The sequence below is a fragment of the Silurus meridionalis genome, chromosome 16, assembly GCF_014805685.1.
Source record: "Silurus meridionalis isolate SWU-2019-XX chromosome 16, ASM1480568v1, whole genome shotgun sequence".
Taxonomy (NCBI): domain Eukaryota; kingdom Metazoa; phylum Chordata; class Actinopteri; order Siluriformes; family Siluridae; genus Silurus; species Silurus meridionalis.
Genome location: NC_060899.1, coordinates 4,158,391 through 4,176,037, shown reverse-complemented (window position 1 = coordinate 4,176,037; position 17,647 = coordinate 4,158,391). Strand labels below are relative to the sequence as shown.

The following is a 17,647-nucleotide window of genomic DNA, read 5'->3' as shown; positions in this document are numbered from 1 at the left end:
ATTTGTTTGGTCCTTTGTATCCCTCAGACCTTTTTTAGTTCAACATGTCACCATTTCAACCACCGAAAACACAAATCCTAATGTTTTTGAATGTTTTTATTTATAAATTTCTTTTTATCTGCTCAGCAATACACGCTAGTTGTAGTAAAACGTATTAAACGAGGATTTACATTTCCTTTTTTTTTCTCCTTGGAAGTTAATAATCCTCAAAATAACTTGCCGGACAAAACCTAGCAGTGATTGAGATATTTTTTTTTATTTTATTGTTCTGAAATAAGCCTTTTCTTTAATGGGTTTTGGACATTTGTATTTTCCAGCGAATGAAAATCAAGACCTTTTGACCAATCAGAACAGGAAAACGGTCAACGATAACCTCAGCCAGGACCGGAAAATCGTGAGAGAAAAACAAAAGATGGAAAGATCTGCCTTTTTAAATCTTTTTTTTTTATTGTGTATAAACATTTCCTTTTTTATACATGCTTTATAAAAATCTAATAATGAAACCAAATCACCACAAATGTCAAAAAAATAAATTTCAGCTGCCTTATTATCAAAGTGTACATCATGGTTACAAAATACAAAACACACACATGAGCTCGTTTGCTTTGGTTTCCTGTACCCACATCAAAATTCAATATTTCACAACAGGAAAATCAAAGCAAGAAAAACAACGAGGCAAAAAAATCGATTCCTCTGGATGATGTAATCAGCATTCAGTCAGAAATACGTCGCCCGATCGCAAAAATATGCATGTAAAGCCAATTCAAGGGAGTCGTTACCACCCATAATCTTTAAATCCAGACTGGATGCGGGAATCGGGAATCGCACCCAATTCTAAATTGCTGGCGTTTTTTTTTTTTTTTTTTGCTGACAACATATTTCGAACATTTCTTCATAAGCTTACTTTGAGATGCTTTTTTTTATTTATAAAAGTGGCGACTGGGTAAGTGTCGAGTTAATAAATGCAAATGTAAACAATGTGCAGTTTTGGCCCATTCGACTGTCACCTATCATCAGTCCTGGATACAATTCCAATCCACCATGGAATTTACATTTCACATGTTTGGCAACCGCTTTAAAATCAAAGTCTTTTTCTAAAGAGATAAGAGCTGAAGGTCAAGCTAAACCGGCGCCCTTCCATATTTGTTAGCTACAATGGATAATTAAAGTCTACACAACCCCGTGACCCGACAAACAACAATGAATATAAACGTAATATGAGCCCATTTATGGGCCCAAAAAGTGAAATTTTCTGTTTTCCATTTCTGTAGAATTTTCATGACATCATCATCTGAGTGCTGAAGGGATTTTCCACAAACACCGTCCAAAGTTTCAAGACAGGAGCAACATTTAAGGAGCTATTGACCAGAATATATCTTGAGTCAATTTCTGATATTCTTCACATAGGCTATAGGGACGGGCGGCCATTTTTTTTTTGGGTAGAATTTTTTCATTCACGCACACCAAAAGAAAAAAAAGGATATATATTAAAGCCTACCCAAATCACCAACAAACCATGTGGGATGTTTTAACGAGAACAAGGCAGGGTTTTTTTTGCCAAGACAGCTCCTCACCCACAGATGAAGCATGGTGGTGGTGGTATCATCATGCTATGGGGCTGCTTCTCTTCACTCTTCTCTGAGGCTTTAATCAAGACTGAGAGATCTAAGGATAGCGCTAACTACCAATCGATTTTGCCATAGAACCTGCAGGCTTCTGTTAGACAGATGTTAGAAGATAAAGATCTTCTAGCACAATTACATCCATCAATGAATAGGTTTCAATTTTATTACTGAAATGTTCTCACAATGAGATGGACAATTTCTGATCTAACATAAAAACAGGGGTGTGTAGACTCTTTTATATTCACTATATCACAATTTTGTAGTTCTGGCGCTAACATTTCGACAAGCGCTTATTGTAAAGCGGAAATTTTGTTAAACTGTTAAACCAGTCTCAAAGAACCGATTCCAAATCCCGATTTTCTTCCTGAATGTTCACGTGTTCCCAAAATAGCTGGTATCAATCGGTGTTTGCTATTCCAGTGTTTGTAACAGCATGACGATGAGCATAGCGATAAAACCGGCTGTTTTTTTTTTTTTTTTTGTCAGTGGTATTCGAGGACTCCTGGATAGACGAGTGAAGAACATGAAGACTGTTGTGGCTGGAATGTTAAAAGGGAATTTCACTCCGATCATAAGCCGAGCACTGAGGGAAACACCGCAGTACCTGACAGAAGCATAAAAGAGATTTTGGATTGAGGTACAATCAGTTATACAGGAATAAGTCGAAAAAAACAGCAACCCGTAAAAGGCAATTATACCAAATGATTTTCCTATGAGAGCACATCATAATATACTTTACTCCTCTGATTACAATTGTATTTAATTATTAATGCATATCACATCACACGTGTCACTCTATTGTTCCGGTTTTCACAGCTAGAAGCAGCTGTTCCCTCAGCAGCTGTTCTCAAAATCTCATTTTGTCATTTTACAGTGAAATCCTGAGGATTAATAAAAAAAAAACACCATGTAATATAGAACAATACAGTAATATAATGTAAGCTATATATTAGTGATATAGTATAATATAATAATACAATATAATATAGTAAAACGTAAGTACCTTGATTGGTTAATTTCTTGGTTTTTTCAATTATTATTAGTTTATTTAATTATTTTTATTTTTTTAATGTATATTTTAGAACACACACACACACACCTGTATTACCCAAATGGGGTCTAACAAATGTAAACTATTTAATAAAATGTTTCTATCTATTTAATTTGTTTTTAATCAATTGAATTTGTGACAATTTAATTGATCACTAAATGTAATCAATATAATAAAAAAAAAGTTGTATTGCATTAATTAGATTTATTCAATTTTTTTTTATAAAATATTTTATTATTTAATAATATAATAATATTTTATATATTATTTAATTAAGTGGGCATTTTATTTAAAATTGTTTTAAAAATGGGAACTGTTCAAATGTATATATGATAATCACAAAAATAAAAACAAAGCAATTTTATGTTTTGCATTTCTTTATATATATATATATATATATATATATATATATATATATATATATATATATATATATATATATATATATATTAAAAAATAGTGTGATTAGATTACATACCTTTGGGGCTTCCCTGGCTGTCTGCAGACTCAGACTCCGGCACTTTCCAGTCTAACTTACGTCCTTTTTCATAAACGCTCTTCAGTACTTTCCGGAAATCTTCCTGCCCCCCGCGGCTCACCTCTAAGTACTTCCTGTACAGCTGTAAAGCAGTGCGTGCGTCTTCTATACTGTCATGGGTCTCACTTTGAATATTTAAGTCTGAAACAAAAGCCAAAAATAAATAAACTGGACTGAGGACATGATGTTTTTGATTTGCTTTTAATGTTTATAGCAAACGCAAAAGATTTGGTGATAAATTTGTTGTTTTTCTGTATTTTGCTTTAACGGACACTGGATACGACAGACAGGACACTGGAAATCACCTACCCAGGAAATACCAGGCCAGGAAACGCAGGGAGATCATTCTTTTTCTGGGCATGTGGAAGAGGTAGACTGTGTCTATCACCTGGTCTTTCAGGACCTAAGCACAGGAAGCATGTTAATATGCAATAACGAAGCACTAAAACATCGCTGGCCAATTTACTGACATTTACGGTTACATTTGAAAAGCGTGTGAAACTCACCAGAAGGTTTATGACTCGGAAGTCTTTTTGTAATCCGTGGCCAACGAAACGAACTCCCGTGTCGATAAGGAAGCGGAGTTTGAGGTAAGTGGACTTGAGAGTGGTTAAATGCTTGGAGGAAATCTTGGCATCCAGGTCACCAGGTTTGATTCCCGAGTACTGAGTCAAGTAATCAACCACCTAGAGCCAACGTTAGGGCACAGAGATTTATTTATTTTCAAATGAAATGTCCCAATGATTTGGATTTTGTGAAATCTGTATTTATAGTACATATTCCAGACATGCTATGAACAAGCTGTTATCAAAAATAAGATATAAATGAACTCAATCATGTAGTTTGAACACTTAATCCTTTTTTCGTAAACCCATAATATTCCCTAAATGTCTCACCTGCTCCTGTGTTGAGATGTAATCGTCAATAAAAGGAACCCCTTGTTCGGCCCCTGTCCCCTCACACAAGTTATACGAGCCACAGACATCTGGCTCGGCTTTATGGTGGACTTGGTGCCGTCGCTTCTTAGCTCCGCCTCTTCCTGTTCAAACGCAAATGCATGTCAGCTAAAAGGGTTAATGTCTGAACATTTCAGAACGTGTTAATCAGGGTTCAAATCCTGGTCCAAATCTGAAGGTCAGGGGTTCAAGCCCCAGCTCTGCCAAGCTGCCACTGTTTGGTCCTTGAGCAAAAGGCACCATATCATGACCCCAACATTGTAAGAAGCTTTTTCATCTACGCGAAAAAGGAACTGTGTTTTAAAAGTAAAAGCCTCTAAAGATGCACATGTGCAGTTTGCATGTGATGGTTGAAAGTCATGGTCATTGCAGGAAATTTTAAAGAAATATCAGAACCATCTTAATTTTGGACCCATAGGATGTGTCTATCTGTACTATGATTCCATATGAAGAAAAAATTGCCTGAGGGATTGAAAAATCTGATTGCGAGACCCCACAACAATGGAAAAGGATACAGGAAGACCGGTCATTAAAAAATTTCCCACCCACAGGCTGGCTCGTCCAAACCAAAAGGGAAAAAGCTTGTGTTAAACTTGATTAGAGTCATGTGATGCCACTGTTTTTTTTCAGGTCGTTTTTATCAAAACGCTATCTACACCCTTCCACTAGGGGGTGTAAGAGTACACAAATTCCACTGTTCGGTACAGTTAGGGGAAGAAACGGAAAACAGATAAATGTTGTTTTTGATTATTATTAACAAAAGTGAACAACAATTGAATTAAAAAAAATTATTTAAAAAGAAATTTAAATAAAATATTTATCAAAATAAAATTTAATAAATCAAATGAATGCCATGCACTTTTATTATATTGATTAAATTGAATAATTGATTAAATATACACAAATTCAATCGATTAAATAGAATTAAATAAATGAAAAATTGTAATTTAATTGTACATTTAATAGCCCCCATTTGGGTGATATTTTCTTAATATATGTTTATACTTAATTGTTCTACATGTTTAAGAATACTTTATCAAATGTACAAATTTAAGAAACACACAAGATAGTTAATTTATTCAATTTATTTATGAATGAATTTCCTTCCCTCGATCCTTCATTTATCCATTTACTCCCATGTTCTGCGCAATTGTCAGGAATTTCTAAAAACGTTTCACTGACCTGATTGAGCGTGACAAACTCCGCATCCAGTCCCACGAGGTCTCCAGCCTGAGGCATCTCGCTCACCATCAGAGGGATGAACGTGGCGTGACTCTTCCTCTGTTTGCGAGCCAGTGATGCTTCTGTCAGCAGCACATTGGCTTCGATTGGGTTTTTAACTGTGGAGTATTAAAAAGATAAACTGATTTCATTAACGAATATTGATCCCGGTCTGAAAGATTACGTTTTCAGGGTGAAAGATCTTACTGCACAGGTCATATTTTGTGTGGTAGTTCCTCTTGGCATAGTACATGATGGCTGGAACCTTCCAACTTAAATCGAACTGAGCCGCTTCAGTCTGAGGGACACAAACGCTTTATTAGGACTCACAGAAAACAAAAGAAATCGTACAACATTTCTATTTAATGTGTAATTCTTTACCTTATCAATCGTCTCAATCAGGAAGTCATTAAACAGGTACCACTGCTGATGTGTGACCCCCTGTTCAGGAACGAAAGCTTTTAGTGCCTCTGATATACTTAAATTCTTCCTACCAAGAAAGTCAAAGGTATACGGACACCCAACCTGCACACCCATATTTTCCCATTCCAAAACCGTGAACATATTTTTTTGTTGTTATAATAATCTCCCACTTTTCTGGGAAGGCAGTAGATTTTGGAATGTGTTTGGACATTTAAACACAACAGGATTTGTGAGATTACGATGTGATGGTTGAGGAGGTCTGGGGTGCCCTTGGTGCTCCAGTTCATGCGGGGTTATGGCCAGGTTTCTCTGCAGATTACTTCCGCATCAACCTTGGCAAAGAATGTCTTTATGGAGCTAGTGGTAAATGTTCTTCCAAATGGATTGAAGAAGAACCGCATATGGGGGTCACGGTCAGGAAGTCCATAGCCTCATGAAGTAACATATTATTAAGAAAGAAAGGTAACCTCTTTTCTCTGGTGGTACGTCTCTCCCACTTTGATATGAGCCACCAGGTTTCCGCCTGTTCGTGGGTCGAGAATGTGAGGCACCGTGACCACCAGGTCATAAACAGCAGCTCCCTCGGACTCGTCCTCTGGACTTAACTACAACACAAAAACACGACACGCATCAATACTAATGCTGACTGTATATACGCTCGTGACGTATGACACTCGGTGAGGGTTGTAGAACTTCCTCACCTCGTCAGTCTCGCCCCAGCTGCACACCTCAAGACCGTGCGTCTTACTGACGCACATCTTTAGACTCTGTGGAATCCACACGTGCCTCAGGTCTTCGGCTCGTGTGTCGAAAGTCAAACCTTCTGCGCTGTAGGCCTCGTCCCTGTTCACATCAACGTTAGAAGCACATCGTATTAATAATCATATTTCCACTCAGTATATCATCATGAATGGGAATTTGGCTGCCAATTAAAGCTTATAAGCAATTAATCATTTTTTCTGATCTAATTATGTGGATTTTATGTTACAGCCTCTCCACAGAGAGGAAGAAATCCTGGTGGTTCCAAACAATGTTTCTGTTCCTTTCCCCAGATCTGTGCCTCGATACGATCCTGTCTCAGAGGTCTACAGACAATTCCTTGGACTTCATGGTTTGGTTTGTGCTCTGATATGCACTAACTGTGTGACCTCATATAGACAGGTGTGTGTGTGCCTTTCCAAATCATGTCCAATCAACTGACGACCACAAGTGGACTCTAATCAAGTTGTAGAAACATCTCAGTGGAAACTGGATGCACCTGAGCTCAAGTGAGTGTCGTGTCAAACGCTGTGAATAATTACATAACTTGATGTTTTATTTTGAATTTGCAAAGATTTTAAAACGCACCTCTTTTACGTTGCTATTATGTTGGTACTGTTTGTAGAATTTTTAAGAAAATAATGAATTTGATCCATTTTGGAAAAAAGTGTCGCGCTGTGAATATTTTCCGGATGCACTGTATGTAGTAGTATATTAGGTGCAGTGTGTTTCAGTATTACTCTAAACACCACTCCGTAGGAAGAGGCTCTTTGGGCTTCGGTGGCTCTGCAGCTTCTTTCTTCAATGCCTTGTTAAAGGAGTACTGCAGAAAAGAAAAAAATAACAAATGTACAAAGTGGTAGCATATTTTACCAATAAACATCCATTCGATAAATCTGACGAGTGCTCAATGTCTGATTTCACATAGGAATACTTGGGATTTCTCTCAATAAGTAAATATAAAGCACATTATGATAATTCTGTAAATAAAAATAAAAATCCTGTCTGCAGTGTGGCCTTTCTGCACTCGTTTATTTATTTTTATACACATTGCCTTTCATTTAAACTTTAAAAATTAAAAAAATAGTTGTACCAAGGGTCCCTAACCACCGGCCCGTGGACCGAAACCGGGCCATGGATCATTTGGTGCAGAGGGAATTAGAACCTTTTTTTAATTTCTATTTTATTGACTTATCACATATGTTGAAAATGATCACTCGTTCCCACGTTTTGGTCACAATTTCTTTGTATGCATCGATAAATTAAGCTCCCCACTGACCCCCCGACCCAAATGTTAAACAGCTGGTCCACAATATATATTATATATACAGTTAAATTTAGATTTTCATGCCACACTTATATATTGTAATATTTTGGCCAATTAATTTCAGTTAAAATAATAATAATAATTGTTTCATATACAACATACAATTCAGTTTTTTTATGCTGCTACACGTTCCATTTCAATCAATATATATTATGAAATGAATAATTAATTAATTTCCCTAGGGCAATAATATTTACAAAGTATTTACTGATATGGTAGGAAAGCTCACCTCAGCTTGGGCTTTCCAGAACTCTGCTTCTTTCACACTGTTCACCTCGCAGTTTACAACCAACACATCAGGCAGAGAGCGAATGTTCCGTGTCTGCACCTGCACACACACACACACACACACACACACACACACACACACACACACACACACGGTTAAGCTTGTTTTATTTCTCAGAAGTAACAATGAAACTTCTTATTAATTAAAAGAGGTTCCTTTTGTTTCTTACATTATGGTTGATATTATTATTAGCTATTATATTATCATATTTCCTTCAGCAGCTTCTTCTGTATTGCTCATTAAGTTAATAACCCAGAAATATTAGGTTACTTAGACGATGTAATACGTACGATTTTCTTTTGACTGGTACACAAGTCCGACATTGTAGTCTACTTAAAGAACCTTCAACAAATCCATATATTTTTCAGTTATGATAACCAAGTGCAGTTGTTTTTTTTTAGAAACTATAACATATTAGAAAGTGAATATAATTATTTTTTGTTGAACTTCTGGTGTGGTTAAGGCTCAGAGTTACTGATCATAAGGTTGGGGGTTCAAGCCCCAACACCGGCAAGCTGCCAATTGTGGGCTCTTGAGCAAGACCCTTAACCCTATCTGCTCCAGGGGTTCCTGACAAGCTGGAATATGCAAAAAAAAACTTGGTGGAAGTTAGCTGGTTAATGATTTGAGTTAATGATCGAAAGGTAGAAGGTTCAGATCCCAGTATCGCCCAAAGCTTCCACTTTAGGCCCTAAACCGTCTGTGCTCCAGGGGGCGCTGTTTTATCGCTGACCCTGTGATTCCGACATCGCTTGGATACGTGAAGGAATAATTTCGCCGTGCTGTGATGTACATGTGAGAAGTATAAAGCAACTTTACTTTTAACAATCGGAATTGATAATCCAACAGGATCCAACAGGACTGTCACGTGGAAGTTGATACAGTTCGAACAGGCTGCATACAAACGGGTGAGGAACAAACAAAAAAAAGTTAAAGCGATAAGTTAAAGAAACTTACGGTAGGCTGATATTTTTCACAGTTTTCACACCAGGCCTGTGTGCTCTGCTCTAAACAAATGCTCTTCTTCAGGATTTCAGCAAAGTCATATTCCGGGACCTTTTCTGTGTGTAAAATAAATAAAAGACGTTATGAGCCTATGATACAAGTTAATGAACTGTCATTTGAATGCATTTTTTATGATGCCCTAATGAATGTCTGGTTGATGCATGTGTAGGTGTGTGTATGTGATGTGTTACCATGGGAACTCTGCTCAGGATAGTGCATGGTGAAGAGCAGGGTGAGTGAGGAGCGCACCGTCTCCTTCCCGCAGCGACAGAGACTGCTGTTCTCCACCTCGCAGCCGAACAGCCTGCCGATCACAGACTCCCCCGAGGAACCCAGCGTACTGCAAATACACACATGCAGATCGGGCTTAATTGTTGACGTTTATTTTTGCCATTTAAGATCATCAATACCAACAGAAAAGCTAAAGCATCAAAAAAAGAGATGACAAAAATTATTCTAATCGACGGTGATTTTCTGTAGAAGGATTAGACTTTAGGCATCGGTGCTTCGGCGTAAACGTTAAAGATTTCATGCATCAACTTTAAAAAGTGTGTATCGTTTTTAACATATTTGCATCGGAATAAAAAGTTTTATTTATATATAATTGTTACTAGATACTTTTATTATTTATAAAGGATAATTCTGACCAATATTTGATATGTAGATCGATTTCTCCTCGCTAAACCGTTTCTCGAGCGCGTTCTCTCAGCACCGCTGCTGCTACACGAAATTGACGTACCACTACAGTGACCGAAGAGTCCTGAGAGTCGCATAGAATACAGATTAACATGGCAGAGGTAGAGCTGCGTCTTCCTGGAGACACAACAGGCAAATAATGTCTGGTTTTATTTCATTTATTTTTTGCACTACAAAGACCTATAATGATCTAATGTTTACAACCGACTAGTTAGGGGTTGAGGGTCTTGCTCAAGGACTCCGCCGTGGCAGCGTAGTTGTCCTGGGATTTAAACTCACAACCTTCTGATCAGAGGTACAACATATTAACCACTAAGCTACCCCTTCTCCCCTGGTGAATGAAGCAGGATGTTCATGGTGCATGTCTGTGAATGAGCCTCTCACCTGCTGGTCCCTCTGTATGCCTGAGGTCCTTCCTGCTCCTGTGTTTCCTGGTGCAGCTGTGTGAGGATGAAGCAGTTCCAGCTCTGGATTAGACGTCCCAGCCTGGCCTTCCCTGTCTGCTCATCAGAATCAGCCAGGATCAAACCGAGAGCTGAGGCTTCAGGAATTGTCCGGAACGCCCGCAGGAAATTACTGGCCTGGAGGGAACATCAACAGCATTATTTTCGAGTACTACTAATAGGAGTGCACACAAGAAAAGTTCCTCAATTATTTGACATCATATCTCATAGTTCATCATTAGCCAGTACCTGGCAGGGGTCTCCTCTGCTCAGATCCAGCATATGAAAGAGAAAGCCGAGCTCACAGGCCAAACAGAACTCCTTTTGGCACAGGTGATTCTGCACCAGGCAGCGAATTGGCTCCAGGAAATACAACACCTTGCCAGGAGAGAGAAAGGTGATGGTTAACAAAGGTGAGGAGGATAAATCTCAGAAAAACCTGTAAATCTTTTAAGAGATATATATATATATATACACATACACACACACACACACACACACACGCACTTGTGTTATCTTTTACTAATATTTATATTAGTTTGATGATCTGAAACATTAAAGTGTGACAAACATGCAAAATAAGAAATCAGGAAGGGGGCAAACACATTTTCACACCACTGTATAAACAAAAAAGACCACAACTTGACACAAGTTGTATGTTTGAGCGTCCGTGTTCCTACCTGGATCATGCAGTTACAGTAAGCGTTGGGTATATGAGGCTCCAAACCAGCAAACAGAGTCCTGTTATAATGCTTGAAGTCAAAGTCCTCAAGCCCAAGTTTGGAGTATTTGATGGTGACCTGATGGAGATACAGAAACATTTTCCTGTCACATTTCCTGCTCTCTAGTGTGTGTTTTCCCAAAACTCAAGCACTTCAAACATTTTGTGTAAATCCTGCTTCAACTTATGAAAACCTCCAGAGCTCATCAGTAAGCTGAAGTACACTGATTAGGTATAACATTTTCACCACCTGTCTAATATTGAGTTGGTCCCCCTTTTGCTTCCAAAACAGTCCTGACCCTTCAAGCATCAACAGCATTAACTTTTTTAGCAGTTTGAGCTCGTCTGTTGGATCGGACCACACAGACCAGCTTTCTCTCCTCACGTGCATCCATGAGCCTCGGCCGCCTGTGACCCTGTCGCCGGTTCACCACTGATCCTTCCTTGGAGCACTTTTGATAGATTCTGACCACTGCAGACCAGGAACATCTCACAAGAGCTGCAGTTTTGGAGACGCTCTGACCCAGTCGTCTAGACGTCACAATTTGTCAAACTCGCTCAAATCCTTGCGCTCGCCCTTTTTTCCTGCTTCTAACATCAACTTTGAGGACGTGATGCACATCAATACCTTTCTGTACTTTTTTGGCACCATGTAAAGGTGAGGCTCCTCATCTCTTCCAATTGGAGATTCTGGAACCTGGTTGTAGTTGTCATACTCCAGCTCCACCTCCTTTATCTTATAAGGAACCTGACAGAACAGAAACACATGGAACATGTTAAATACGCAAAGAAAACATTTATAAATATCGTCTCACAGGGTTATTTACTGTTCGATGTTTTAAAACCAATACAGTTACAATACTGTAAGAACACAACCATCTCAGTGGACATAAAGTTTAATTATTTCAGGCCGGTCTTTATTGGCGGTGCGTTACAGCATTATATTTTAAATTAGAAGTTAAGGCGTGTCCTGAGAGTCACATAGAATACAGATTAACATGGCAGAGGTAGAGCTGCGCTTTTCCTGTAGACAGAACAAAAAAACAATGTCTGGTTTTATTTTTTTCACTACAAAAGGGTCACGTGTTAAAAGTCAGAAGGCACTAAAGCAAATTCATGATTTATTTTATGATTTTTATTTTATGAACAAAAGAAGTCGTCTCACTGATGCACACCTTCACTGTATCTTTTGAGTTGCCTCCAGCACAGAACTAAACCCCAAGCATACTGCTTACTGTTTTTAATTACTGCTTTATTGTCGTATTTTATCCTGTATTCTGTCCATTTTTTTTTTTTTTTAATTTTGACAGTGTTTGGCCCCCTACTTAGACCCAGTATTTAATCTTGGCCTCCTTCTATGACCGAGTTTGAGACCGTGGACTAAATGGTTTAGGTGGTGATGATTCTATAGTGCGGTACCTGATTTCTGGGGCGTGTGCGAGGATTCGGAGCGTATCCGATAAACCCGACAGTCTTCATCGTTCTCAGAATCTCTGGGTCCACGGGAGGTGCACGTCTGTAATAGATGGGAAAAAGTGATGTATGACAAAAAAAAAAAAAAAAAAAAAAAAGACAGCAGAGGGCAGAAGTGTACAGCAAACAACAACCAGCTGCTACCTGGGGTTGGGAGTGACTAGGTTGCTGAGCCAGTCTGACAGCAGAGGCTCCGTGCTGGTGAGAGGCATTGGCACCAGAGACAGTGGCACCAGCTCATGGTTCCAGTCCAGCTGGGGAAGTGAGTCTACATGACAAGGTAGTGCCAGGTCCGTTTCTCTGGAGTAGTCGTTGTAGGAGACATCTGGGGCGCTGGACCACAGGTGCACGCAGCCGCCCGAGTCTCCGAATGCCAGCGCCTGCTTACTGCTCGACACGTCGAAGCTCATTAGCAGCTGCCCCACTGTATTCACGTGGAAAATATCGGCCAGGTTGGCCAGACCTGTGGGCTCGCAGAACTGACACTGACCTGCAGGGGGCGCCAGGAGAGCATCATTATCATATTAATTTTATTAGCATTTCAATAACAACCTGAAGAATAAAAAAACATAAGGAAAGAGATTAAATATATGCAAGGTGCAAAAGTAACCACTAGGGTGTCTCCTGCACAGGAAACTGCGTTGATCAAAGATATACCTGACTGGGAGATAATGGCCAGGCGGGACGTGTAAGTAGGGATGAAGCGGAGAAACAGCGGATCCACATGCACCTGCAGAGGGGTGACGGCTCGCATCATGCGCAGGTCGTACACCATCAGGAAGCGGTCGCACGACAGTCCGTTGAGCCCTCGGCTTGAGAAACCACACGCCGCCAGCAGGTTGCCGTGCACGTCAAAATCAGAAAGGCTGCCCGAGTACGCGTCAAACTCGTGCTCTATTTTAAAGGTGCGCAGATCTCGCAAGGACACCTGTAGTATCACGAGACAGAAGCGGCGCAGTGAAAAGTTTGGGAGTTTTGATGAGCAAACACAGAACACGCCTCCTGTTCTCAACCCACTATTGTCAACAAAAAAGAGCAACAATAACAGCGTTCTTAAGCTTTAACTACTGAAAGAAAAAAATTCCACCCTTTGCTTTTCAATACATGGCCCATATTTCCTAATTTGAAACTTTCCAGACTTTCTCTGACCAACTTACTTGCTAATCTTTAAAAGGTCATGAACCGTGTCACAAACCTGAACATAAAAAAAAAACGATTCTTGGAAAATCCATGCGTTCAAAGGCGTGCCCATGAAGATGTCCCTTCACAAATTTTCTCACAGTGACATACGGACACATCCTGTTTCTCTTTTCCTCTCACCTTTCCAGACGTATGTCCACAGAAGAAGAAACGATTGGACTGCCTCATGATGGCCACGCCAGGGATCTCCACGGTGAACTACATCACGACACACCACAAAGAGAAAAGGCAAATCAAAACACCTTCATTACTGTAAGAAGCTTGTTCAAAAGAGAAATAAAAGCCAAGGAAAGAATATTTGAGGGTTTTTTTTAAGGTTTTTTTTTTCTTTTACTTAATCTAATGTTTCTATTTCCTGTGTAGCAATGCAGCAATGCATATGATAATTTCATCCTTATTAGGTTTTCACTTATTTTACATAACAGAGACGTTTTCCTCTTAAACCAAAATATGCATCTTGTTTAGGACAATACACATTTTTTTAACTGGTAATCTCACTTTCTGAGTTTCCTGCACGGTGTTCAGATCCACCTCGGTCACATAGTTCTGCAAGCCTCCCAGCAGCAGCGTGTTATTGTCAGTGAGAAGCAAACTGTGCATGTCAGCACCCTCCTCCATTCTGGAGCACATAAACACACATGGATATATTATACCAGTCATGAAGTAACATCTGTCTCACTTTTCGATGTTGTTGTTTTAACTCACGGGTAGTCGAACATGACAAGGCCGCCTCGTGTAAGGCACTTGAGGTTACTCTTAGTCAGAAACAGGACGCCGGTGTCCATGCTCTGAATGTGGCGGATGTCATCAGCCTGGTGCACCTGGATAGAGGAGTAACGTCCCATTGTTGGCCCGAAAAAGGAGCTTGCATGTCCCTGCAATGGGAGAAAAAAAAAGACTGAGGCTATAAAGGTGAATTAAACTGGAAAGCATGACTATAAAACTATAAATATATCATTTTGAACAAAATGAAATACTGTAACAGTTGCATTTTTCCGAGATAAAGCTGAATTACAAAAAAATTATTACATTATAATTAGCACCCATTTAAATTATTTACCTGTTTTTCTGCTGAAGTTTAAGATACAGTTTAACCTCGTTTATATTAGCTATAAGGGGTGACAATAGGAACCTTGCCCAGGGTTCCAAAAGGCTAGAAACAGCCCTGATTACGCAGGATGTGGCAGAAACGAGAGAGAGAGAGAGAGAGAGAGAGAGAGTTAGAGAGAGAGAGAGAGGGGGTGAGAGAGAGAGAGGGGAGAGAGAGAGAGAGAAGGGGGTGAGAGAGAGAAGGGGGTGAGAGAGAGAGAGGAGGTGGGAGAGAGAGAGTTAGAGAGAGAGGATAGAGAAAGTTAGAGAGAGGGGAGAGAGAGAGAGAGAGTTAGAGAGAGAGAGAGTTAGAGAGAGGGGAGAGAGAGAGAGAAAATGGGAGAGAGAGAGAGAGAGAGAGGAGAGAAGGGGGAGAGAGAGATCGGTCAGAGATTATTGCGTGTATGGGGATGTGTGTTGGAAAGCGGAGGTTGCCATTTAAAGGCGCGTTAATCCGCAAATGTGCGCGTTGGCGTCGGGGAAAGATGCGCGGTTGGGTGTGTGAGTGGGTGTGTGTCCCTGCGTGAGTAGGAAGAAAATGAAAGCGGCGGGGAAAAAGTGAATGAAAAATAAAAAGCTGAGATCTGATACAGTTTTGTCATATAGTGCACTGCCTAAACTGAGATCTTTTTTGTTTTGTTTTTTGTTTAGCAAACTGTTTTCAGAAAAAGTGTGTCCACACATGCACTTATTTAAAAGTTCATTTATTTCAGTAATTCAACTCAAATTGTAAAACTCGTGTATTAAATTAATTCAGTGCACACACACACACACACACTGAAGTAGTTTAAGTCTTCGGTTCTTTTAATTGTGGTGATTTTTGCTCACATTTAACAAAAACCCACCAATTCACTCTCAAAAAATTACTTGATAAGACCAATCAAAAAAAACATTTTTAGTGAATTGTTGGTCTTCTGGAAAGTATGTTGGTTTACTGTATATGTACTCAATACGTCAGGGCTCCTTTTGCTTTAATTACTGCCTCGATTTGGTGTGGCACGGAGGTGATCAGTCTGTGGCACGGAGGTGATCAGTCTGTGGCACGGAGGTGATCAGTCTGTGGCACGGAGGTGAACCGTCTGCGGCACTGCTGAGGTGGTGTGGAAGCCCAGGTTTCTTTGACAGTGGCCTTCAGCTCAGCTACATTTTTTGTTTCTCACTTTCCTCTTGACAATAACTGGATAAATTCTCTATAGAGTTCAGGTCTGGTGAGTTTGCTGGCCAGTGAAGCACAACAACACCATGGTATATGGAATACGACAACTGTAGCCAAATTCCCAGAGCTTTTATAATTATTTGTTGTGCATATATTTACATATTTATCTGCACTTGACAGATTAACTACACTTGCTATTTGCACTTCTGTACTTATTGTCCACCTGTACTAAGTATTTACAATAAACATCTATCTATCCATCCATCCTTCCATCCATCTGGCTGGCTCTCTTTCTACTTGCCTATCTATTTATCGGTCTATATGTTCACCTGTCTATCTATTTGTCTAACTGTCTAGCTCTATCCATCCATCCATCTATCCATCTATCTATCTATCGAATGATCTATCAAATGATCTATCAATCTATCTGGCTCTCTATCTACTTGCCTATCTATCCATCCATCCATCCATCCATCCATCCGGCTGGCTGGCTCTCTATCTACTTGCCTATCTATCTATCTATCTATCTATCTATCTATCTATCTATCTATCTATCTATCTATCCTATGTGAAATAACTCTCTGTAGGCCATGTACAATAAAATGAAGCACATGTAAACAGTGTAAAACCCTGAGTCAGGATTTATTACTATTAGTGGACATTAACTCTGCTCTTGCCGTGTTCTGGATGTGCACGGTTCGGTCTCAGTTACCCACCCGGTGGTTCCCGATCCACAGCAGCTCTTCGTGCATGTCGAAGTGGGTCGCTGTGACCGGAACTCCGACCTCGGACGCCACACTGTGCAGCTCGGAGTACATGCCCTCGGCCACTGGCACGGCCATGGCGTCCGGGTCCATCTCCACGGCCTGCAGCAGCGCCGGGTCCAGAGTCGAGTCCAGCCCGGGCTCCATGCCTCCGTGCAGGCCGGTCGCGTACTCACCCAGTCCTGGGTCCAGACCGTCGAAGTTCATCATGAGGGCGGTTCTGCCGGGGGTGTACAGAAGTACAGAAGTACAGTAACACTGATCATATCCTATACAACATTAGCATTAGCATTTACAAAGTGCAGCGCATAAACCGTTTTTCTCAAACCGAAACTAACCAAATGATCGAATAAAAATGCGAAAATAAATCTATTTAAAATAATAACTTCCATACCCGGTCAGTGAGTGACCATTCTTCCACAACAGAGTCGAGATTAGCCCAGCTAGCTCCTATACACACATCCTCCAACCATTCAAAACCAAAACACACTCCGGTTCAATACTAAACCTACACATGCTCCCTAGATAAGTGAGTGCCCTACATGCGTCGATAAGGCAGTGCCCTACATAGTGCACTCTATATTCAAGAGGATGTTTATTAGGATTCGGCCCTGAGCTCCAGGAGAGGTGGCTCTGTTCCTGGTTCAGCTGACAGAAGGACAGGTAAGGGTGCAGTGTCCCATTTACACATCTGCACTACATTATCATGACTTATATCCTATGTAGTGCACTTTTATACAAAATAAGAAGGGGTTTGGGATACAGCTATTCTAAATGCAATCTTGCAACATTTTTCCAATAATAATAATAATAATTTGTTAATGCCTGGAATATTCATAATAATAAGATAAATATAAATTCATTAAGGGTTCTTTCATGCACATGGGATGTCAATTATGTTATTCCATAAT

At 39.9% G+C, this 17,647-nt stretch overlaps 1 protein-coding gene across 1 annotated transcript; it reads right to left on the bottom strand.

Annotated features, from left to right (window-relative positions):
• Window positions 1-1,766: 1,766 nt before the first annotated feature.
• On the bottom strand, window positions 1,767-17,327 carry pan2 (poly(A) specific ribonuclease subunit PAN2). The gene is given in 27 exon segments (XM_046869749.1): window positions 1,767-2,229; window positions 3,155-3,355; window positions 3,524-3,617; window positions 3,721-3,900; window positions 4,111-4,154; window positions 4,157-4,253; window positions 5,353-5,510; window positions 5,599-5,689; window positions 5,773-5,832; window positions 6,282-6,419; window positions 6,516-6,657; window positions 7,314-7,396; window positions 8,130-8,228; window positions 9,147-9,250; window positions 9,386-9,534; window positions 10,275-10,471; window positions 10,583-10,711; window positions 11,014-11,133; window positions 11,683-11,802; window positions 12,474-12,570; window positions 12,672-13,017; window positions 13,185-13,455; window positions 13,848-13,925; window positions 14,226-14,346; window positions 14,433-14,602; window positions 16,689-16,956; window positions 17,131-17,327. Coding segments are annotated over 26 exon segments (3,582 nt in total). The 5' UTR covers window positions 16,947-16,956; window positions 17,131-17,327; the 3' UTR covers window positions 1,767-2,194.
• Between the last annotated feature and the right edge of the window lie 320 nt (window positions 17,328-17,647).